Below are 26,153 nucleotides of genomic sequence, written 5' to 3' on the forward strand. Positions count from 1 at the left end.
TTATTATTATTATTATTATTATTATTATTATTATTATTATTATTATTTATTTTTATTTTTATTTCATATGATGTTCATCAACTATCTGATAAAATTGCAAAAAAGGTTGTAACCTTATTTGTATGATGTTTAGCAATTACTAAACCAAATAATAATGACTTAATTATAAAATTCAATCAAGTAATCGGTTACGGAGAACTTGAAATTGAAAAGCAATGTAAATATGAGGAAGGTGATGATGTTCAACTAAGTCAAATGATTTAATTCTTTATCAAGTATTTAACAATACTTAATTTATAAAGTTATCAATTTAATTGTATTTATCAATTTATACTCATGTAGAAAGACTAATTCCCTTTACTAACTTCATTGAGTTGTTGTACTATAAGCATAATATGTTGCAATTATTTAAATTTGGTTGGAACCCTTGTGAAATGCTTTATACGATAGTATAGATAAACGCAATCAATTTAAATCTTTTGCGCGGGTTGAAAACATCCGAGCCCTTAAAGTTTGCTGCCCAATCCTGTCAAACAATACCTCCTCAAATATTTCCTCTGCATCTATATTGCCTATATATAGTATCAATTAAATCACACAAAAGCATCATATGTTTAAAAAAAATAGTAAAGTAGAAATTAAAAAAGGAAATACCAATAGGCCAAATAAATGTCTATCTCCAAATGAATAACTTTTCTCGTACCCACCCTTTTACACATCCATATACATGAAGCTGCAAAAAGGAAAAAAGACTATAAATTTATGAACAATTAAACAATACATTGGTAAATGGTTCCAGATACTATAGTCATGCAAGGGTACCTTGATGAAGTATGAAGTGTCTGTCTTTTTTATCCAATAACTTGTGTGTATACTTTATATGTAATATAAAATCATAATTTGAAAAAAAAAACCACTAAATCACCAAAAACATAATAAAACATCAATATAAACTCATAGATTATGTAAAAGAAAACTGTTATCCCATTTGAATATTTTAAGAAACAAACCAAAGTTTTTTCGAATAAATGTTGAAATGGGTATAAAAGAACACACCTTTCCACCAAGATAAATAAATTTCATATCAACTTATCTCTTTCTTATCTCTTTCTTTTCGACTCTAACTCGCTCAATAGTAGACAAAGGAGTTGATGTTGAGTGAAATGGCGAATTTATAGCAATGATAGGAGATTCCTTAATCGGTCAAATTTATTACATATTGATTGAAATTGGACCTTTGGAGTGCTTTTGCGGTTTATCCCAATAGGTTTCGTTTATTAATTGCATTTAAAAACCGAACTTATTATTGTATTATTATAATTAATTGTGATTATATTCTCATTTAATTATTTTTTTATTTTTTAATATTAATGTAGAAAGACCATTTCACCCCTTACTAACATCATTAAGTTGTTGTACCATAAGTATAAAAGATTGTAATTACTTAAATTTGGTTGGTATCCTTATGAAAGGCTTTATAATATAGTATAGATAGATAGATATAGATATAGATAATTATTTTTTTTATTTTTTAATATTAATGTAGAAAGACCATTTCACCCCTTACTAACATCATTAAGTTGTTGTACCATAAGTATAAAAGATTGTAATTACTTAAATTTGGTTGGTATCCTTATGAAATGCTTTATAATATAGTATAGATTAGGTTCTAGCATTAATGTACTGTACTATATGTTAATATGGTGTTTCATGCATTGCTTTGTTGCAAATTGTGTTGTTTTATTTGTAAATTATTATTATTATTATTTATAATAATCTAATTAATTTAGCCAAAATCTTGTTAATAATATATTAGAATATATATATATATATATATATAGTTATTTTAATACTTTTATTATTTTAATATTATAATAATAATTCCTTTTTTTTACTGTTTAACTTTAATTTGATGATTTTTTTAGTATCACGGGGTGGGATAAGCTTGGTGTCAACCGGTACTGGTATTGAAAATACCGGTACGGTCTTGTTTGGTATCGGTACAAATAGTAATTTTAATATTTTAATAATATATATAGTTTTTTATATATTTTTATTATTTTAATATTATAATAATAATTCTTTTCTTTACTTTTTAACTTTAATTTAATGATATTTTTATGATACTTATGATCTTTCGGTTTAAATTTTATCTTAATCTATTAAATTCTGATACTAATATCATGGATAAGTTCTTAATATTTGATATCATTTGGATCCCTTTACCTATTTTTTTTATTATATGTTTTCTTTGAAAATATATTGTTGTGTTTTATTACGAATTATATTTGAGCTACTTTTAATATATTAGTTACTTCGAAATTTAAATTTATGGTTACCTTGTCAAAGATCATTTTATAGAATAATCATAAGTTTGGAATAATTATCTTTAAACCAATTATTAAAACAAATTAAGATCAAAGTTAACTTTAAACTAATCTACCTTTATCTATAATATATTATTTAGTATAATGTGTTATTGATGATATTAATTTTAATGATTATTGATATATAATTATTTTATTTTATTTTTTATCTTATCTCTTATTTATTTAATATAAATTAAATGCAATTAATAGGATTTTTATAAGATGATGCATTTAAAACAACCATAAATTTTGGTTTTAAAATAGAACATATAACTAAACTTTAGAATATATATAGATATGGTCCACCAATCCTTATATACATGCAATCAAGCATCGATTTTGTATTAAACAAGGATAGTGATTGTATATGTCCCCTAGTTATGTTTGTTTTCATTGGTATATATTATTTCTAAACTACTATTTCTACATAAAATCTTTATAAGTATTAATTTGTTTTCAGTAATATTGTTATAGAAAATATTAAGACTTGAGTGGAAGAAAGTCGAATTTAAATATTAATTTGTTTTCAGTTATACTGTTTTAGAAAATATTAAGGCTTGAGTGGAAGAAAGTCGAATTCAAAATCGTAATTCAAAAACTTTAAAACCACTACTATTTTTCTATTTTAATTCACTCTACAATCCGTTTAACGAGTTGTAGTAGCCAACCCTAATATATTAAAAATATAATATACATCATTGATGCATGTGGGTACAATTGGTTTCCAAAGTCACAAGAATAACTAAAGTATGAAATAACACCTCTTAGTTCTTACATATTTCAGTTCACTTAAAAGTCAATTTTACAAAGTTACAAGCCGTTAATATTTTAGATATTATCTATGTAATACAAAAAAAACAAACTTTTGGATTTGTGTTATTCATTAAACGTATCCTCAAATCTATACTTATCTTATATTAATTGAATAAATAATAAATTAATATTAAATCTTATCATATTTTAGTAAAATATTATTCTCAAATCTAAATTGTTAATCTATACATATAATAAAGTAAACCAATGTTTGACACGTGTCATTCGTTGGAGGCACCTATTTTTGGGTTTACCGCCTTTCTTTCATATTTATTTTCTAATAATTTATCTTCTAATTTGTAGATAATATTAAATAGAAAAAAATGTTTATCTGATAATTAAAACCCTTTTATTGAAATTTGAAAAGGGTTTCACGCTTTTTTGAATTTTATTAAAACATGACTACATTATATAATTATAAGCTTGAATATATATGTCAAAATTAATAATTATTCTTCAAAAATTCAGTAACATCTATACTCTATATATACATTTAGAAAAATGTTAATAATTGCAAATAATACTAAATAGAAAAATGTTAATTAAATACAAAAAAAATATAGGATATCATCAAATGTATATCGATTACTTAAATGAGTATACACATGCATGGGCGGTGATAAGGGTGTGCGGGGAGTACCACCGCACAGGGTCCCTAATTTTGAGGGGCACGTGTTTTTTATAAAAAAAATCCGATATCTATGCTAATTTTTTTAAATAGCATAACAAACATGCTCTTAGTGAGCCCATACCCATTGGCATTAGCTTTTGGGCATGTTTGGCTAAGCTTTTTGAAACAACTTATTGACTTATTGGCTTTTTAAAAAATGTCATAAGCTACAAAATAATGTTTCGCAATATGGGTGTATGTGAGAGGAAAAAGTCAATAAGTCACTACATACTGACTTTTCCAAAACACCAATAAGTCTATAAGTTGTTTCAAAAAACATAACCAAACATGCTCTTAGTGAGCCCAATACCCATTTCATTTTAAAATTAAATAATAATATTAAAACATTACGGAAGAACATATTTTTTCGAGCTCAAACAGGGTACATGAATTCTCAGAGACGACTCTGTACATATGTATGAGATTTTTTTTACTATTATTATTAGTTTCATTATTTATCAAATATATATAAATGTCTTGGTTTCTTGATTTGCATTTACAAGAAATATTTACTATATAGTTTAAATTGTTCAACCCGTGTAATACACTTTAAATCAAATACCTCTCTTTCCTACTTATCTGATATTAAATTTATAAATAATAAATTAATACTAAATGTTACCCTAATTTATTAAAAATATAACTTTTTTATTATTGGGTATACAAAATTATATTTATTCAACTTGTGTAAAACGCGAGATTTATTTATTCAAGACGTGTAATACACGGGGTTTTATAATGATATAATTTTTTTTATTATTTGGTAGATTTTTCAACCCGACTATACATGGTTTTTTAAAGATACGGCGTTTTTAGTATTTATTGTACAAAATTACATTTATTTAATCTGTGTAATACACATGGTTTTTAAAGATATAACTCTTTTTAGATCTATTCAACACGTGTAATGTACGGGGTTTTTAAGGATGTAATTTTTTTATTATTTGGTAGATTTATTCAATCCGATTATACACGAGTGTTTTAAAGATACACCGTTTTTAGTATTTAGTATACAAATTTACATTTATTTAATCTGTGTAATACACATAGTTTTTAAGGATTTAATTTTTTTATTATTTGATATATAAAATTACATTTATTTAACCTGTATAATATACTGGGTTAATAAAGATATAACTTTTTTTATTATTTAACATATAAAATTATATTTATTCAACGCGTGTAATACACGGGGTTCTAACCTAGTTACATAAAATATTTAAAGTAAAGAAAATGATATTAGTGAATAACTAAAAATCATAATTTGTTTTATAGAGTGATTACGTTTAAAAGTAACGATGATAAAAGTAACCAATTAATTGTGATGATAAACATTGATCAATAAGGGGAGGCGGGGCGGTCCGTGATGGACGTCCGGTCACGCGTTAAATTATAACGTACACGGCCGCCAGTAGAGTGTCTAACGCGTTGAATTGATAACGCGTCAATTCTTTCACGCGTTGAAAATTCGCAAACTGAACGTTGGGGTGGGACTAGATGGATGGGCTGCAGCAGGAGGTAGAAGAAGACGATGCAGGCTTTATTTTTATTTGGTTTTTATATTGAGCCTACATAATTTAATATACTTTCATAAAAAATTATAAATGAAAGGCTCTCTGAATTAAAAACAAAAGATATGATTATGGACTTTTATAAAAGCAAAAAACTGTTTTTATAAAAAACATAAACGCAGTTTTATGTTATATAAAAACAGAAAAACAGTTTTTTATAGAAAACAGAAAAAAAAATTTATAAAAACAGAAAACTGTTTTAATTTTAATGAAATTTATAATTTATAATTTTAGTGTTTTATTGTTAATTTCTAATTTTAAAATAAAAATTAAAAAAATTTGGAAGTGATGAAATTCTATCACTAGTGACCACCCATCCTCCCCTAATTAACTAGTATCCTAATATTCAAACCAGAGATATAATAATAATTAAAAAACAAATTTAAAGATGAATGATAAATGAAACAAGCATATAAAAATAGACAATAGTTTCACAATATGAATATGACAGAAGTAGAAAACCAAATTTATCAAAAAACATAACAGAATTGAAGACATATAGACTTAATGTATTAAAAAAAATAGTGGCCGCACAGTGTGTGTATTCGTTTCTATTTCCTCTCTTGAGGCTGGGCATAAAGAAGAATGTCTCGTAGATTATCTGGTTGTACTGGTCTCGCATTATATTCTGCATACTGCAACATAAACGTCAAAGCATTAATTTACTTTATTTTACTTGAATGAAAACAATAAGAACTTTGCATTCTCTTGATTTCTAATGATATATACTTACATCATTTACGGCCTCTCGAAGTAATTTTACTTGACGTATTGAAACTGTTCTTATCTGTGTTAACATAAAATCATTAGTTTGTATAAAAATAAATGGTTATCCATGTATATAGTTACAAACATATTGATTGTTACCCTTCTGCTAATGGTCCAAACAACTCTTTCTGTACAAGGCGGGACGGTGAGTGAACCGATATATCGATAATACATCCTACTGCTCATTTGAATTGCTCTAGGATTTATTATTCCACTGTGTCCACGCATGCCCTTGTGATCTATCATAGACGATATGTTTACAGCCAACTGCAAGTCAAAAACAAAAAATGTAAAGAAAATATAAGTAGAGCTAATCCTGGGTTCATATAAGCTTGAGCTTGGGCTTAGCTTATTTCGATCTTTATTTCTAAAGCTTGAGCCCGGCTTGTTTATTAGTTATTATTTATTTTATTTACATTATAATTAGTTATATGTATATATTGATGATTATAACTTTCATATATAACCTAACATATTTAATAAAAGATTATTAAATAAATAATGGGTTCATTTAGAGTTACAAGCCTATCAAAACTCAATATACAAGTGAAGCTAAGGCTTATTTATTAAATGGAATTATTATTAAGCTGGAACTCATGCTCGACTTGATTCGAGCATTTAGCATGTGATCTCGTAAGTTTGGCTCGTCTAGACTCGAGATATGAAAAGAACCGGAGATTGAAGTATGAAAACTGAAAATAATTGAACAAGTTACCCTGGAAAGAAAATGGCTAGGTCTACCAATTCTGTAAAGAACAGCAATGACAGCTATTTTGTTGTCCATACTGAGGTGGACCATATGTAGTTCCATATCAAACCTGTTCATATATATTCATAAGTTAATTTGCTCTACATCTAAAACTAATATTTTTGGAAAATACATTATGTTAGATCATCTATAAATCGAAAAAGTAATTAAACCTTATGCCATTGATGGTATGCTCAGAAGGTGAGTGCCAATGTGCTTGTTTTAAAGCATACTCGGTGTCATTGATGATAATTGATCCAGCATCTCCTATCCATTTAACCTGCAACAAAATAAATCCATTGTAAATCTCAATGATTATATGAAACATGTAAATACAACAAAAAAAATGATCCAAGTCTTACATATTGATTATTTTATTAAATATTAATTACCATAATGTCATGACCTCTATTAAGCATGGTTGCATTACATGGCTTATAGTTTCTGTATAGATTCTTAGGGTGTTCCACCATCTCCACCCTTCTACTCGACATATCGATGGGAGACTGCATCGTACCGTTGCTGCACAATGACCATTCGTTCCTCATCGCGCCCCATCTATCCGGTCCCATTGTGCTACCTCTCAAATAATCAAATCCACTTTGATCCTCTACATTTTCACATGCATATATAGTTGCAAACAAAAATCACTAATTAAAGTTAAAAAATGAAAACACATGTAACTAGTAACTACTAGGTTTATAACTAAGTAACTAGGTTAGATATTAGTAAACTAAAAACCACTCATCCGAAAGATAATTTAATCAAACAATTTGCCTCGGTTAAAGCTAGAAAAGTAGATTTTATTTAAACATATACTATAATTATAGAAAACAAATGACTTTCAAAAAAAAAATTGAACTACGTCAATTATAAACTTTTTAGTTTATAATTGTCGGTCCTAAGCCTAGATAAAGGGGGAGGGTTTTGTTACTAAATATATTAAAAATAATAATTTTGCCAAAGGGCCACCACTTCGTAGTTCGATTAGGGCCTCCGAAAACGTAGGAACGGCTCTGCATATATATAATCTAATTATGAGCATTACCAACTTCTTGAGCTTGAGTTGATGATGGATGTAAGAAAATAAGCATAAACAAAAGAAAACCAACTGCCAAAATGGAGTTTGATTTCATTTTCTTCATATTTCACAACTAAGAGAGATGTGTGTGTGTGTGTTTAAAGAAGATGAATATGAATATGTGGTATGTTGTATGGTTGTACATAGGGACTATATATACATATAGGGATATTACACACACAGAGAGCACCTGGTGTGTGGGAAATTACATGGAAGTTTCATGTGTGGTTCTTACTTCTTAGAAATAATCCAACGCATCATTTGATGTTTATTGTTTTAATGAAGAAGATGACGTGCGGATTGTGTCTTACCATAATTTGGAAGCCAAAGGCTGCATCCGACTTGTCTGGGACAAAATATATAAACTCATTAATGTTTTTTTGGAAGCCAAAAGCATCATGTGTGGTTGTTAGAAATGGCAACACCTTGCAAATGGCTTTTCGTTTAGTGGTACAATGACAGTGATGTGGGAGTTTGAGTTATATAGATTGTTGTTCAGAAAAAAAAAAGAAAATTATTCAAGACTATTTGTGCCTAAAGCGTTTATCACAACACCAGTTAAGATAACAAATTACGTCAACACGGAGCCTACAATGGCGTTTAAATAAATTATATATGGTAGATTTATATTATGGTATATGTTGAAATGTTTGTCCGTAAGATTTAATAATATACTTTTTCGTCCAAACTTAGAGGTGGCGGGGTGGATACGTGATATTATCACGGAAAGAAGTTCAACGCGTTATACTCCACCGCCGGGAAGAAGTTCAACGCGTTATATTTCCACGAAATCCGATTTTCGTTATCTTTATCACGCGTTATTGTTTGGTATTGTGAGTGTAATTATTGGTTGGGGGGAAATTGTTGGGTGTGGTGAGGAGTGATGACCACCCCCACTAAAAAAGGTTATGAGTGATGGAAAATGGTCGATGACATGGCGGAACTTGATTGGTGCTTGTGAGTACGTGATAAATTCTATCACTAGTGAACCACCCCCCCCCCCTCCCCTTATCCGATATAAGTTTGAATATTTATAGATTATTCATTTAGTGTAGTTCATAATTTATAAAGTGGTCGTTATTTAACTTACTAATAATTAATATATCGATTCCTTTTGTTTAGATTCAAAACTAGATAACGTATATAATACGTAGAAAATAAATTGCTGCGAAGAACCCCCCAACCAACAGACGTTTCCTTTGCACCAAGGCAACAGAAAAAAATGCCTATAGCATTATAATCTAGTGACATTTTTGAGGTGAATGTGATTGGATAGTTCCGATGATAGCACGATTGATCCATCAATGATCCAAATTTGTCGTTCAAGAAAAATACGTAGAAAAAAACATGTATGTTTATAAATACTATGAGAGTGGTTAATAATACATGTTAATTCGTATAAATATGTGTATGATTTACTAAGATTTAGATCGGAGTGGTGGTTGTTTCTGGTTTTTATAAGAAACTAAAAAAGAGAGATGTGTGTGCTGTTGTAGAATAGAGAATGTGTGAGTTTAGTTTGCTTCATCCCAAAGGGACTACCTGTCACGTAGACGTCACCTCACCATGGGTGGAAAACCATCCTCTTAAGTACTACCCAAGGGTGTGGATGATAGTCTCACACCATTCGATCTAAGGTTTTGGATAAAGATTTATTTTCTTAAGTAGTAAGGGTTTAATCTTTTAGTGAAAAAAAGAATGTACAATTTATTAATAATAGAATAGATGTAAAAAAAGAATTTTAGTGAAAAAAAAATGTACAATTTACTAATAATAGAATAGATATAAAAAAAGAAATTAACTTCTTTTTTATCCAATCCATCAAAACTTGTGAGGGTGAGTTTTTATATTGTAAAGAGTATAAAAAGTGGTTGTGAGTGGAGGAGAGAGAAAATGTTACTGTTCATCTGTATATTTGGGGGGACACTGTTCACCCAGTATAATTTTTTTAATATATATTGAAAGTGTTTGTGAGTGAAGGAAAGAGAAAAATGTGATGATAATATTATTTAATTGAAAAGGAGGGAGAAAAAGTATTTGTTTTTAGTGGAAATATATTGATATAGGAGTTGTTTTTAGTAGAATGTATGTATAATTTGATGGATTTGATGAGAATGCTCTCAGTTAATTTTTTGTGTCTTCTCTTAACCTAACGCTTTTTTTCTTTATTTCTTATGCTCCTTTTTTAATTAAAAGTTAAAACAATTCAAGTGTTATGTTTCTAAATTTTATCTTTGTGTTTATTTTTCTTTTGTTAGTATATACCCGTACGGGTCAAGTTATTCTACAAAGGCTTCTAATTGTAAGAAGTATAAGAATGATTTATAGAGTGACAAGTGTCCAATAACCTAAAACTAAACCTACTACATCACCACCAAAAACCTAAACACCCACCCCCACCCCACCCCACCACCACCCAAAAACCTAACCCCCCCCCCACCAAAAAACCTAACCCCCCCACCCCCCCCCCCCCCCCCGCAAAAAAAAAAAAAACAAAAAAAACTATACCTCACCAAAAAAACCCCCAAAAAACCTAAACCCCCACCCACCCCCCAAAAACCTAAAAAAAACCTAACCCCCCCCCCCCACCAAAAAACCTAACCCCCCCACCCCCCCCCCCCCCCCCCCCCCGCAAAAAAAAAAAAAAAAAAAAAAAACTATACCTCACCAAAAAAACCCCCAAAAAACCTAAACCCCCACCCACCCCCCAAAAACCTAAAAAAAACCTAACACCCCCCCCCCCCCACCTCACCCCCCAAAAACCTAAAAAAAACCTAACCTAAAAACCTAAAAAAAATCTAAAAAAAACTAAACACCCACCCCCACCCAAAAACCTAAACCCCCACCCCCCACCCTCTCGGCAAAAAAAAAAATAATAAAATAAAAAATAAAAAAATAAAAAAATTTTAGGGTGGGTGATGTGTGGGGGGGGGGGGGAGGGGTGTGGGGGTTTAGGTTTTTGGTGGTGGTGGATGTTTAAGGTTTTTTTTTTTTTTTTTTTTTTCGTGGGTTTTTTTGTGTAGTGGGTTTTTTTAGGTTATTGGACACTTGTCACTCTATAAATCCTTCTTACACTTCTTACAATTAGGATCCTTTGTATTTGATCCTAATCCATACCCGTACACACCTAGTTTTCAAATTTTCTGTACCTACATAAACTATGATTTTATAAAATGTTACTTTATTAATTTGTTATGCAATAGGAGATGTATTTCAAATGTTTAATTGCGATTGTTGTTGATCATATATTAACAAAGTTATATTAGCAGTACTATTTTTTTTTTTTTTCTAAATTAGAAGTGCCCATGTTTGTATTTCTAATTTAATCTGAATTTTAGCTAAAATATACCCAATTAATTAGCTCATGCATACGTTTATTATGTTCTATAGTTTACAATATATTAAATGTTAAATAGTTATTGAATGACGTTGAGCACATCGATCAATAACCTCACAATCCATCATTCACCATCATGAATAACAATCAATGAGAACCAAAACCAAAAACAAATGTCAACCTAACATTTAAAACAAAACATGTAACTTCCAAAATATTAAGATTCGACAATTAGAATGAATTTAAATGTCCAATGATCTCTAGATCAAGTGGTGGAGGGCTTGCATTTCTCTTGAGAGATGCAAGTTCGACTCCCACTTGGTGCAGAGTGAGGCATTGGTGGGCAATGATAGGAGACCCAGGGAAACCTGGGTTGGATCCTTGAGCCAAACGGGTTTTACCGGTAATTTCACCGTCATGCCTACGAGCGGGTGGGTTACCGGGTTTTCCTCGGAATTGGTGGTGGACTCGGGTTACTCTCGGAGTACTCCGTTTGTCCAGTGGGTGCCCCGAGAGTACTCGGGATTGAGTTTGTTGGCCGTTTAAAAAAAAAGAATGAATTTAAATGAAAAATATGGTGCCATCTTTTCAAAATTCAAAATTCAAAATTCGTGTCATCAACTTTAAATAACACACATTGAAATACTCATTAACTAGATCATATACTCTAGCAAATCTAAATCATTCAAGTTAATCTCATAAGAGTTTAAATGAAAAATATGGTGCCATCTTTTCAAAATTCAAAATCCGTGTTATCAACTTTAAATAACACACAAATACTCATTAATTAGATCATATACTCAAGGCAATCTAACCATTCAAGTTAATCACAAGCGAATAAGCTATAGCTCAGTTGGTATTGGAGAGGAACTGAAAATTTGGATTTGAGGCCATTGATCTCAAGTTCGAATTTAATCTCAATTGAGTTTTACTGTATTAGGCCTTCGGGTGGTGAGTTTTCCTTAGAATTGGAGATGGTAGGTTTGGGCAACCCAGCATTGTCTACGATCACAAGCTTATAGGGTCGCCCTTTATAACGTATATGATCTATAATTTACTTAAGTTTTTTCATTTATTTTCTTTTCCTTTTTTCTTGTAATTTTATTAAATTTATTACTATTGTTTTATTGATCACTTTAAAATATTCTTAACTAGAAATAAGCTCTCCCGCGACAAGATAGTAAAACTATGCTAAATAGCACTAACGCCGCACAACCGCTAACGACTACCAACACTGTGTCAATCCAGGACTCGTGCGTTGCGTCAAACTTATCAAACGAAAACAAATAAACGTAAAAACATTGAACCACACACGCACGTTGCATCGTGTTAACTCGTAGAATTTTGAGCGAAACAAAAAATCGTTGTGTTGTGTCAACTCGCAAAATTTAGAACGAAATGTAAAACGAAAATTTCCGAAAGATGAAAAGCATAGAGGTTAAAATTGAAAATGATGAAAAGTTTTGAGTTAAAAGTGGAAAAAAGTTATGTGGGTTAAAATTGCAAAACATAAAAAGCTTTTGGGTTAAAGTTAAAAAAACAATTTTTTTTGGAAATACCCCCAAAGCATAAGTTATAGCACCCTATGCACAAATATGTTGCTTATTTATGGTTTTATAATTCAATAATTAACATGTTTTTTTTATAAAATAGTAAACTGCTATTTTGGTCCATGTGGTTTGGGCACTTTTGTCATTTTAGTCCAAATCTTAAACTTTTTAAATCTGTGTCTCTGTGGTTTCATTTTTATTTCCATTTTAGTCCAAAATTCAAAAAACCCCATTTTTTTACTGTTGTAACCTGCCTATTTTGTCTTTTTGTTCAATGGCATTTTTGTCCATCTGATTTTAATATAACATATTTATAATTAATAAACTAAATTAAAAATATATATAATTCCTTTATACCATAATATAAACATACATTTACATACAGATCATCATCTTTATTGTCACCTCCCCCAAATCATCGCCGACATCTTGCCAAGACCAAAGACTTATAGTGATTTTCAGTTAACTTAGAGATCAGAAAATGGTGGGTGTGTATCTATTTCTCATAAAACTCAACCTACAAGATCCATATGGTAAACAATCCCTGGTTAACCATTCATTTCTGTTGCAGTGGCTGAAACAGAGGTTGTAGAAAGCAGGGGATCATTCATGATCAAAGATCGAAATGTTCGATTTTTATGTAATCATCAAACTATTGAAGATATTAAGGTTTTGAAAGAAAATGAACAAGATTTTGAATCTGGGTATGTTGAATTTGGATCCGAATACCCTGTCGTTCATCACCTTCATCTCCACCGTCACTTACCTCCGGCAATCCACCATAGGCACTCACTCGCCTCCGGCAATCCACCATAGCCACTCACTCACCTCCAGCAATCCACCATCATCATCATCATCATCATCATCATCATCATCATCATCATCATCATCATTCTTCATCATCAGCATCTCTTATCATCATCACTGTTCATCACGTCCGATCTTCACCACTGTGCATCGTCAACGTTCATCATCGGCCTTGGTCATCTTCCATAACCACACAATCTTCATCTCCGTTCGTCACAGTCACCTCCGACACTGAACACCACCACACATCGTTCATCACCTTATTTTTGGGGAAGATTATCTGCTTGGATTTTGTGGGTTAGTTTTTTTGGGAAGATGATGGTTAAATAAGGGTATAAAAGAATTAAATATATTTAATTTAGTTTATTAATTATTAATATGTTATATTAAAATCAGATGGACAAAAATGCCCCTGAACAAAAAGACAAAATAGACAGGTTGCAACAGTCAAAAAAGGAGGTTTTTGAATTTTGGACTAAAATGACAATAAAAGTGAAAACACAGGGACCCAGATTTAAAAAAAGTTTGAGATTTGGATTATAATGGCAAAAGTACCCAAACCACAGGGACCAAAATGGCAATTTACTCTTTATAAAAATATATGTTTTTGTATAAATTATTTATTTTCATTTGTTTGATTAAATTATCTACTTTTTTACATTACAATTACTGTAACTCTTTATACTACATTGTTACATAAACCGTTGGTATAATAAAAAAAAAAAAAAAAAAAAAACACGTCTTAAAGTTGTACTTGGAGATAAGTGCCAATTAGTTTAAAACACGTCTAACATAACCGTTTGCTTGTTTTAAAAATGAGGTTAAATACTTTGTTACATAAACCGTTGGTATAATAAAAAAACACGTCTTAAAGTTGTATTTGGAGATAAGTGCCAATTAGTTTAAAACACGTCTAACATAACCGTTTGCTTGTTTTAAAAATGAGGTTAAAAAGTTGAAATTTTATAGAACATGAAAGATTTTATAACCATGCCACAAATGGAAGGTTCATACGATCAACAACTAGAGAGTTTTGTGGTATATCTTATGGAAGTGGTTTTTGAATTGAAAAGATTATGTGTCGTCCATGGATTAATATTTCATTGCTATTAAAAACATGTTATTTTATCCAAAACCGATGATGGTTTAATACTTCAATTCGAAAACCGCATTAGGAAGATGCATCACAAAATTCCCAGGTTATTGCACCTACGAACCATCCATTTGCGGCATTGTTATTTAAACTATGATGTTTTATAACATTTAAAATTTGACATTTTTAAAACAACGGGTTAGTTTAGAGGTGTTATAAAATGTTTGACACTCATCTCGGAATACTAATTGCGACATTTTTATATATCTATGATTAAACCGAGATGTTATAACTCGCGATCGACGTGCTTATTTTTATCCACATTTTGGTGTAAATTTCGTTCGAATAACATATAATAATTGTATAAGTGATAAAAAATAACTCGAACACACCAACTGTTTATGCAAAAACTCAGAATAAAAATTACATTACTTGTAAAAAATAAGGTTCCGATACATAGGAGTATTAACATACAAATGAGTCTTAACATGAGAAGTGAAGGAGAAAACTTTTTTTTCTTCCCAACTTGTCAAACACGTATTTTATTCCTAGAATCTAAAAAACGTGTATTTATATTAGTAGAGTAATTACACATAACTACTCTACTATACTACATACACAAATTTCATTTTATTTTATTTTTTTATATTTTGCAACAAAACATCATACTTAAGTAGATGGAAAACAAATTTAAAAAAAAAATCTTCCTTCACTTCTCATGTTAAGATTCATTTGTATGATAAAACTCATTTGTATTTGATCTTTAAAAAAATTTTGGTTCACCTCGCCCCGTACGGTGTAGTTCTAACGGTTCTTACAACTCGAGATGGTTCTCATTTTAGCGGTCCCCTGTATATATATATATATATATATATATATATAGGGGGCTGCTAGAATGAGAACCACCCCGAGTTGTAAGAACCGCGAGAACTACACCCCACGGAGCGCCGTTCGCCGCGATTTTTTTTTACAAGTAGATGTGTGCATTATAAACACGGCCGTAAAAAATCACGGCGAACGGCGCTCCGTGGGGTGTACTTTTTTACACCTCAAGTTTGGTGTTTTTTAATTTTTTTTCTTTTTTCTTTTTTTTTCACCAAACTTGAGGTGTAAAAAAGTACACCCCACGGAGCGCCGTTCGCCGTGATTTTTTACGGCCGTGTTTATAATGCACACATCTACTTGTAAAAAAAAAATCGCGGCGAACGGCGCTCCGTGGGGTGTAGTTCTCGCGGTTCTTACAACTCGAGGTGGTTCTCATTCTAGCGGCTCCCTATATATATATATATATATATATATATAGGGCGAAGATCATTTCAGAACCATAAATATTTACAGAACTCGCATAACTCCTAATAAAAAATCGTTTTATTTATATATTTTTATGTTTAGGATAATTTTATCATTTATTATGTGTATTTTTATGATTACATACATGTTAAGAGTAATTTTATCATTTTTATATGTAATTTTTACATATATGTAATTACTTATGACACATATATATAATTTTGGCAATTAAACATATGTAAACTACTTTTAACATGTGTGTAACAAAGAAATACATATAATAGATGATAAAAAGATACTAAATACAAAAACTTATATATAAAATAATTGTTTATTAGGAGTTCTGAAAGTTCTGTAGTTATTTAGAGTTCTGAAATGAACTCAACCCTATATATATATATATATATATATATATATATATATATATAGGGAGCCGCTAGAATGAGAACCACCTCGAGTTGTAAGAACCGCGAGAACTACACCCCACGGAGCGCCGTTCGCCGCGATTTTTTTTTACAAGTAGATGTGTGCATTATAAACACGGCCGTAAAAAATCACGGCGAACGGCGCTCCGTGGGGTGTATTTTTTTACACCTCAAGTTTGGTGAAAAAAAAAGAAAAAAGAAAAAAAATTAAAAAACACCAAACTTGAGGTGTAAAAAAGTACACCCCACGGAGCGCCGTTCGCCGTGATTTTTTACGGCCGTGTTTATAATGCACACATCTACTTGTAAAAAAAAAAATCGTGGCGAACGGCGCTCCGTGGGGTGTAGTTCTCGCGGTTCTTACAACTCGGGGTGGTTCTCATTCTAGCAGCCCCCTATATATATATATATCTATATCTATACTACTTTAATAAACATATATGAAGGACAAGATGGTAATTCAACAAGGTGTTGAAAAAACACTTAATGCACAATGTACAAGTGTTAAGGCACAAGAAAACACAAAACCATTTACCCTTTACACAGATCTACATCTGCCGTCCATTTTTTTTAACTTTTTCACACGGATCTACATCTGGACCGTCCATTTGACTTCACACGGATCACCAATTGCTTTCTCTCTCATTCCTCACACATCTCACAAAACAACATCAGATCTTCTCTCTCTCTTCTCTCTCTCTCGGCGATCTAGGGTTTCATGAGATCTATCACCAGATCCGTTTGAATCTATCACCAGATCCGTTTGATGAGCAGATCTAGGGTTTCATGAGATCTATCACAAGCTTTATCTGTCGAACTAGAACCCTAATCCCTATTGTATTGTGTCTGCAGTTCATCTCGCATCCATCCACGTTCTAATTTCATAATGGAATCAAGCATCCATTTCAAAATCTCAGATTTCTGGTTTAATCTTCAAGTATGTTATGATTTTCGTTTCCTCTTTCTTGATTTTGAGAACTGTTAAACGACTGATAGTTTTTGCACTTGATTTTCAGAATGTTAAATGACGGATGGTTTGTGCAGGGAGCCTTTGAAGTTAGGATTTAATGTTTGAGCTGGGGGTACGAAGTACCCAGAGCAGAATATATGGTGGTTGACGGTGTTCTACGAACAGCAGGGGGTGGGGTTCTGGCGAGTCGAACTTGACACGGCGATGGCTATCGATTCCGGCAATGGAAGATTTGGGTTTTTAGGGTTCTGTTGTTTTTGCCATTCCGGAAGGACTTTATATCTTATTTTTGTTTGGTTATGATTATTCATGTCTTAGATGTAGCTTAAGAAGTCAATGTCCAGAAGTTACGTTGATGTTCTGTATTTATTGGGTGCAGGAATATAGTAGGTTGTGTGATGGATCGAATCCGAAAACTGGGACAAAATGCCATAGCCGCCGCCTCCAGCATGACGGATAGGGTTCTGATGAGTTGAATCTGGTATGATGTTCACTCCTAAGATATAATCAATATTATTAATTTGCATGTTGTTAATTTCAATCTTTGTTGAACTTTTATTCATGTTGGAAACCCTCCAAGACCTTATTTTCTTGACATAGATATTGGTAGTGACTTGACAAGGATTCAATGTGACGCTCCATGCGATAGCTGTGCCAAGGTAAAGTTTCATATTTACTGAAAATGACAATGTGAAGGTTCCGCTGCTATAACAAGAACTGTGAATGCAGGGAGCACACCCGTATTACAAACCCGCTGCTATAACAACAATTGTGAATGCATTTGAATGTTGAATTGCATCTTCCTCTTTGTTAGTGCCTCAAGCACAACCCGTCGCCGCCGTCGGAGACAGATTTGCTCTCTAAACGGTGGAGTTCACACTTGTTGATTACATATATACTTGATATCGCACGTCTTATACAAGGTATTTTGATGTATAATCTTGATTAAACATTTTAGATTTCTTTATCTAATCTTTTCATAACTTCCCGCATCTTGATTACAAAGTCTGTAAATGAAACAGCAAGTTCGTTTATGGATTTTTTTTGGGGGGGGGGTAGGCAAGGAAGATGAACTGGTTTGAATCACCTTTGTCCAGTTGCTGCAGCTGACATCCGGATCATGCTCTCTCTACTGGTTGTGAATTAACATAGGTGAAGTTGGAGTCGCAGGGGTCCCTTCTACATCACAAGTAAGTTTATGAGTTCCAGTTTCTCACCCGACATTAAACTAAAGTGTTATTTATGCAACAAAAAAGATTAAGTTTACAATTAAAAGTACAATTAAGTTGCGTATTGTTAGTTAGAGATTATGGTGGAGATTATATTATTGTGGGACGGCTAAAGAACACCCTTCTGATTTACAGGTCAATTTGAGCTGGAACAGTTGCTAAAAGACTTTAACGGGATAAACAAAGAAGTGGCTTAACTTGAGATTGTAAGTTTATTTGAGTTGTGTATTGTTAGTTACATGATTAATTAGACAAACAATATTGACTCTTCCAGTCATCATCTTTGTTTGTGTACGGTGTATCTGTTAAATTTAAAATGGTAATGATTCTTTACATCATCATCATTGTTTGCGTATCTGCTAAGAATTGTTGTTTTAGGTCTAATTTATTCTACATACTGAATAACCAAACACATAACTATAATCCTTACTTTATATTTTAAATCCACAATGCATGATGATCAACTTAACAGTAAGGATCTTTCGATCATCATTATTGTTTGCGTATTTGCTGAGTTCTGTAGTTTTAGGGCTAACTAACTATATGTGATGTGTATCATGTGTTAGATTCTTCACGCTATGGCGAGCTAAATGGTAATGATTCTTCATATCATTGTTTGCATATCTGCTAAGTTTTGTTGTTTTAGGCGAGTTATATATATGATAAGTTAGATTACTGATGTTATGGTAAGAGAAAGTGAGAAACAGTAACGATTCTTCCTATCATCGTCATTGTTTGTGTATCTGGTAAAAAAATTGAACCATGGCTACTTTATCCGGCATGATGATCAACTAAACATATAACTACAATCCTGAGGCTAATAAATAAGTGTAAACCACCTTGTTGTCTTTCATTGCATTACTACATATTAGCTGGTTCTTTTTTTTTTGCTCCTGTTTGATTTAGTGGTTTTTTTCTGATTGCTTCAGTCTTTATGCTTCATTGTTTATTCTTGACCTATATTGATGCCTTTTAAGTTGTTTTGGTGTGTAATGTACAGAAATTTGTGGAGGTTTTTTAAGTTTTGTGGTCCAATCCATGTGAATTTTAAATTCAAGAAGTAATGATCTGACTTCAAATGTATGTGTAATGTTAAGATTTTTTATTTATTTTTGTTGGTTAGGTTAAAAATCTTTGTTTGATATTTTGTTCCAGTTAAGTCAAGCACTTCCATGAATATCCATCAAGAACCTTGAAGGAAGGATAGCCTGTTCTCTTGAAGTAAAAGCCAACAGACACCATTGCCTCTGTGAAAGCAATGATCAAGATTAAGGTTAGTATTTCTGTTGATGAGCAGGTGCTGATCTTCAACCGAATGGTTCTTGGGGACGGCGGCACCCTAGAGCTGGATACATCACTTGAAGAAACAAGACTACCAAAATGACCGTTATACCCCTAAATGGCTTAAAATCTCTGGTCTTTGTTGACGCATCAGTAACTTCTTCAAGTTTGCTGCTATATTGGGGATCTGCAGATTAACAGGAGTTATAATCTTCAATACGGGCAATGTCAAATCGGTCTCCTTGTTCAGGTTGCTTCTTTCCGATTGGCCTGGTTGTTTGGCATTGCTGAGATTGGTTCCGGGTTTGTTGGTTTGGGTTTGGGAATCTGAATGTTGCCGCTAAGTTTTGGTTCCGAATTTGTAATCTCCGAGGTTTATGTTGTGCCGGTACCAGGGTTGGGCTCCGAGCTGTGATGTTCCTGGGTATGATCTACAGGTTTGTAATGGCCAAAAGCTGGTCTCATCAGTCACATAAGCAGGGCAGAAAAGGATGGAACTATTCCCTCCTTTGGTTGAGACTCGGAATCATGTGTGGTTACATGGCTGGTGGCAATAGTGGGTACAATATTGCTGTGGGTTGGGACAGGCTGAAGGTAGAGTTTCATAATCACAGTTTTACCGCGACTCTTTTTAACCAACAAGTGATGCTGCTGGATCTTGAAGTGTCTCCAGCGCAAAAATCTGTGACAGTCAAGAGCTGGTGGCATCTTTGGAAGCGAAAAGGCTGCTATAACTGCTGGAACCAGTGCTGGTTTATTGTCAGAGCTATGGTTGACATTGTGTACCTAGGTGAGATAATAAAAGGTTGATACGATACGGCTTTCCTTACGCTTTGACAAACTAATGGGTGATGTCTCAAGAAGCTTGGATTCGAAGAACTGAGACAAGTTCACTCAGAATCTGACAATATTGAGAAACGGTTGACCGAAAACGAGTATAAAACAGCTGTCAGAGCGCTTAAGCAGATTCTAGAAGCAATGCAGAGGGCAAAAAAGAGGTTATAGAATAACGAACACGCATTGGATAATCGCAGCATTGATGATAGTTTGAGCCAGAAAGTTAACCAACCAGTTTCGCCGGCATGTATTTGCAAAGCGAAAAAAGCTTATTGAAGGCGTATAAACTATAATACAAACTAACTGCATTAATGTATGTATATCTTGTTTGCTTCAACTCATGGAATTTAATAACTGAAGCAGCATGTATTGTACAATGTTTGACCATTAGTTAAATGTGTATTGTGATATTATCGGTGAAAGGTGTTTGAAATTTGTTATGCATTTTCAATGCAAGCAATGTTACGACCAAATTTCTCCCAATTTCATATATATTTGTTTCAACAAATTAAGAAAAACAAAACTAAAACTTAATCTATTAAATATCAGGCGTGCAATATAAGCAATACATGATCTTACCAATGCTACGCATCCGTTAGGGTTTTCGCAATATGTTAGGGTTTCCGCGATTCAACGAGAAAGCTGCGAAATTAGATGCCAAACACTTTATAGCCCTAAACTCACCAACCTAAGTGATATGTTTCCCGCCGCATCGCGCGGGTAAACGACTAGTATATATATATATATATATATATATATATATATATATATATATATATATATATATATATATATATATATATATATATATATATATATATATATATAGAGTAGGAGTTCTGCGGAAAGTGTGTTTTTCCTAGAAAGTCTAGGAAGCGATCTGGGCCATCCGATTGGTGTTTTTAATGGCTTAGATCTAATGGATGGCATTTTTGTAATATTTGAGTTATATAATTAGAGACTTTTAATATAGTGAGGGTATTTTGGTAATTGGAAGTGTTTTAAATTAGTCAAGAAACTGCCATATTAATAACCAATCCCTAAAATCATGGGATTTCCCCTCTTTCTCTCTCTCTCTCTCTCTCTCTCCCTAAACGCAACCAGAGAAGAACCAACCATTTTTCCTGCAAATATTCTTCTCCGATTGGTAATATATCGGTTGCTTTTCATACTTGTTTCAATTTTTTTTTATCTATCAATGAATCGGGTTCTTATTTTTAGTTAATGGACCTCAATGTTTGACATGTTAGAGTGGGCTCTAGGTTTATGTGTTTTACGATTTTAATGTTGATTGATGACAGTGTGTTGAAGACGAAGACACTGGGTTGTGTTGAAGACGAAGACAATGACAGTGTGTCCAGCAATCTGCTTGCTGTTAAAACACAATGTCAAGAAATATGCTTGCTGTTAAAACACAGTGTCAAGAATCCTCCAGCAATCCGCTTGCTGTTAAAACACAGTGTCAAGAATCCTCCAACAATCTGCTTGCTGTTAAAACACAGCGTCAAGAAATCTGCTTGCTGTTAAAACACAGTGTCAAGGAAATCTGCTTGCTGTTAAAACACAGCGTCAAGAAATCTGCTTGCTGTTAAAACACAGTGTCAAGGAAATCTGCTTGCTGTTAAAACACAATGTCAAGAAATCTGCTTGCTGTTAAAACACTGTGTCAAGAATCCTCCAGCAATCCGCTTGCTGTTAAAACACAGTGTCAAGAATCCTCCAGCAATGTCAAGGAAATCTGCTTGCTGTTAAAACACAATGTCAAGAAATCTGCTTACTGTTAAAACACTGTGTCAAGAATCCTCCAGCAATCCGCTTGCTGTTAAAACACAGTGTCAAGAATCCTCCAGCAATCTGCTTGCTGTTAAAACACAGCGTCAAGAAATCTGCTTGCTGTTAAAACACAGTGTCAAGGAAATCTGCTTGTTGTTAAAACACAATGTCAAGAAATCTGCTTGCTGTTAAAACACAGTGTCAATAATCCTCCAGCAATCTGCTTGCTGTTAAAACACAGCGTCAAGAAATCTGCTTGCAGTTAAAACACAGCGTCAAGAAATCTGCTTGCTGTTAAAACACATTGTCAAGAAACACAACGTCTTGTATCATTTAAATTGAAACTGCCAATTTGATTTAAATGGAATATTTAGTTGCCATAGTTAGTTATCCTAATAAAATAATCCATAATTAAAATAATATTCAAATTACACAATTGCCCTTTTAGTTAAAATCCTTCAATGCCACATGTCGCGTTCTTATTGCTTCCTAGACTTTCTAGGAAAAACACACTTTCCGCAGGAACCCTACTCTATATATATATATATATATATCGTGTTTTTTGAGTGAGAGAGAGAAAAGAGAATATGTAGGGGTTTGGTTACGATTGAGAGAGTTGCAAACATATTTAAGGAACCATTTTTTGAATCTTCCCAAAATGCACTTTTTTATTTATTAGAAGGTCCTTCAAAGATTTATTAATTAAGTAAACACCATAATTGTTTTAAACCATAGATCAAATGATCTAAGGGTTCAAAAGAGTTCTGAAAATATATGAAGTTCTGAAATGATCTTGATCCTATATATATATATATATATATATATATATATATATATATATGTTTAGGATCTTGTAAAAAGGACAATTTTCGTGAGAAGTGTGAGACGTCATAGGAATTGAGACGAATACATTATGTTTTGGACTTAGCCATCATGTTTTGGCAAGAAAAACATCAAAGATAACAATTTAAGACACGATGTAATAAATTCTAGGCTTAAAACTTAAAACACCATGCCAGCGGGATCCTAGTTAGGGTTCGACAAGCCGGTTCTAACGCCGCTGGAATGAGTCCAATCAGAGTTCGTTTGAGTCGGTTCCCCGCTGTTCCCCACTTTTTTAGTGTTCCCCAATGAACCTTCCCCTATATATATGTATATATATATATATATATATATATATATATAGGGGTAGGGTAAAATGAAAACTTATACGAGCTGTGAGAACTCGTCCTTAGAAAAGGTTTTTTTTTTCAAAAAAAAAGTTTTTTTTACCAAAAATCCTAAAAATATCAATTTTTCCAAAAAAAAAACTAGTTTTTTTTTTCATTTTCGGCAGCCATAAATGCTCTAAGTTTTCACAACTCGAAATGATGTCATATATATATATATATATAGGACAAAGATTCGTTAGAAACCACCCTTTATTGCGATAACCGCGAGAACCGATGTGAACATAACCAAAAATGTCTAAAAATAGCTAAAAAAAAACACACAAAAAAAAACTTTTTTTTAATATTTTTTATAAATAAATTGTTACTTTTAGTAGCCAATTTTTTTTGCTACTAAAAGTAGCGATTTTAACATAAAAAATATTAAAAAAATACTTTTAGATTTTTTTTAGATTTTTTTAGGTTTTTTTTTTTGTGGGGGGGGGGGTTAGCTTTTTTTAGGGTTTTTTTTTTGCTATTTTAGGTTTTGTTCATATTGGTTCTCGCGGTTCTCGCAATAAGGGTGGTTCTTATATATATATATATATATATATATATATATATATATATATATATATATATATATATAAGAACCACCCTTATTGTGAGAACCGCGAGAACCAATGTGAACACAACTTAAAATAGCTAAAAAAATCTAAAAAAAACTTTAAAAAAACCTAACCCCCACCCCCTCCCCCCAAAAAACCTAAACCCCCCCACCCCCCTCCAAAAAAAACCTAACCCCCCTCAAAAAAAAAACCTAACCCCCCCCCCAAGCTAACCCCCACCCCCCACCCCCCAAGCTAAATGCTAAAAACTAAAACCTAAAAAAAACCTAACCGCCCTCCGCCCCCCCCCAAAAAAAGAAAAAACCTAAACCCCCCTCCCCCACCCCCAAAAACCTAACCCCCCTCCCCCTAAGCAAAAATGCTAAAAACTAAACCCCCAAAAAACCTAAAAAAATCTAAAAAAATAAAAAAAAAATTTAATATTTTTTATGCTCTAATCGCTACTTTTAGTGGCCAAATTTTTTTTTAATTTTTTAAAAAAAAATTTTTTGCTTCGAAAAGTAGCGATTTTTATATAACAAATATTAAAAAAAAAATTTGTGTGATTTTTAGCTATTTTTAGGCATTTTTGGTGTGTTCACATTGGTTCTCGCGGTTCTCGCAATAAGAGGTTGTTCTCGCATGATCTTCTCCCTATATATATTTAGGGGGCCGCTAAAATGAAAATCATCCCTAGTTGTAAGAACCGTGAGAACCACTCTCTACCAATCACATTAAAGGGCATTAATCGTTTGACTAAAATGTATAATCCTATTGTCACTTGTCAGATCATTTAAAAAATTGTCTCTCTCCTCTTTTTATCAAATCTCCCCTAATCCTAACCATCATATTTCATTCTCCTTTTTCTCTCTAAAAAATGAAAACCATTGATTTCTTATCTCCTCTCTTCGAAGTGTTCACCGCCATCATCGGAGATACTCTTCGTCCAGCGATGGGGGTGCCGGTTCTTGCGTCGTTGAGCAGTGACGGTGAATGGTGGCTGGTGGTGGAAGGTGACGGTGTTGGTTGCTTAAAACGTTGGGGTTGGTGGCGGCGGCATCTCCGACGGCATTTCGGCCTCCCTTTCCTCCAGCCGCCCCTCTTTGCGACCTGTGTTTGGTGGTGGTTGCATTAGGTTTGGTGCGGACCCCTAGGCGGTGGCGGTGGGGTAGAGGTGGGTGATGTCGACGGCTCCGATAGTAGCCGGAGCATCACTTACCGGAGGTGGAGGTCCATGGTCATCACTTTCTCTCTCTTGTAGGTTTCTCTCTCTAGAAATGGTGGGTGTTGATTTCTATTCTTGATTTTGTTTGGTATTTTGGTATGTTTAGGGGGGATGATTTGTGTTCTTGATTTGTGTTGATTTGTTTTTGATGTTGGGGGTTAATCTATGTTGATTCCTTTTTGATTTTGGGGGTTGATCTCAGTTGATATGTGTTTCTCTCTCTAGAAAAAAATGGCGTGTGTTTGATCTGCGTTGATTCGTTTTGTTGATGCTGGAGGTTGAGTTGTGTTCTTTATTCTGTTGGTATTTTGGTATGTTTGGGGGGTTGATGTGTGTTCTTGATTTTCTGGTGATTTTGAACAGTGAACTGTGTGGGTTTGATGTGTTGGATTTGGGCGGTGATGATGCAAAAAAAAAAAACGCATATTTTGATGACGATGGCGCTGCAAGGATGGCGGAGGGTAGGTTTTTGAACCTGCAACCTCACTTTGCAGCCTCTAATTATCGGAAAATCTGAGCCAAAACCACGTTTTTTTCAAGAATCCACTCATTGTTTTTAT

The 26,153-nt window shown here is 32.7% G+C and overlaps 1 protein-coding gene and 3 long non-coding RNA genes across 5 annotated transcripts; 2 read left to right on the plus strand and 2 right to left on the minus strand.

Moving 5' to 3' along the window:
- Positions 1–337: 337 nt before the first annotated feature.
- On the minus strand, positions 338–735 carry LOC110887423. The gene is made up of 2 exons (XR_002563295.2): positions 655–735; positions 338–572 (listed from the first exon to the last, which is right to left on the minus strand). It is a non-coding gene; the product is annotated as an uncharacterized LOC110887423 (long non-coding RNA).
- A 5,018-nt stretch (positions 736–5,753) lies between these two features.
- On the minus strand, positions 5,754–8,148 carry LOC110891308 (alpha carbonic anhydrase 7). The gene is made up of 7 exons (XM_022139001.2): positions 7,988–8,148; positions 7,332–7,549; positions 7,113–7,219; positions 6,907–7,009; positions 6,291–6,458; positions 6,157–6,210; positions 5,754–6,058 (listed from the first exon to the last, which is right to left on the minus strand). Exons 1-7 carry the CDS (start codon positions 8,082–8,084, stop codon positions 5,975–5,977), a joined length of 831 nt encoding a protein of 276 aa, XP_021994693.1. The 5' UTR covers positions 8,085–8,148; the 3' UTR covers positions 5,754–5,974.
- A 9,102-nt stretch (positions 8,149–17,250) lies between these two features.
- LOC110891313 lies at positions 17,251–18,409 on the plus strand. Of its 2 annotated transcripts, none has more exons than XR_002565225.2 (4): positions 17,251–17,459; positions 17,567–17,973; positions 18,073–18,151; positions 18,222–18,409. It is a non-coding gene; the product is annotated as an uncharacterized LOC110891313 (long non-coding RNA). The 2 variants fall into 2 exon arrangements; XR_002565226.2 differs by having other exon boundaries at positions 18,093–18,151.
- Positions 18,410–18,592: 183 nt separating this feature from the next.
- LOC110891314 lies at positions 18,593–19,925 on the plus strand. Its single transcript, XR_002565227.2, has 3 exons — positions 18,593–18,682; positions 18,857–18,927; positions 19,877–19,925. It is a non-coding gene; the product is annotated as an uncharacterized LOC110891314 (long non-coding RNA).
- Positions 19,926–26,153: the final 6,228 nt, after the last annotated feature.

Source organism: Helianthus annuus, chromosome 11, assembly GCF_002127325.2.
Source record: "Helianthus annuus cultivar XRQ/B chromosome 11, HanXRQr2.0-SUNRISE, whole genome shotgun sequence".
Lineage (NCBI taxonomy): Eukaryota > Viridiplantae > Streptophyta > Magnoliopsida > Asterales > Asteraceae > Helianthus > Helianthus annuus.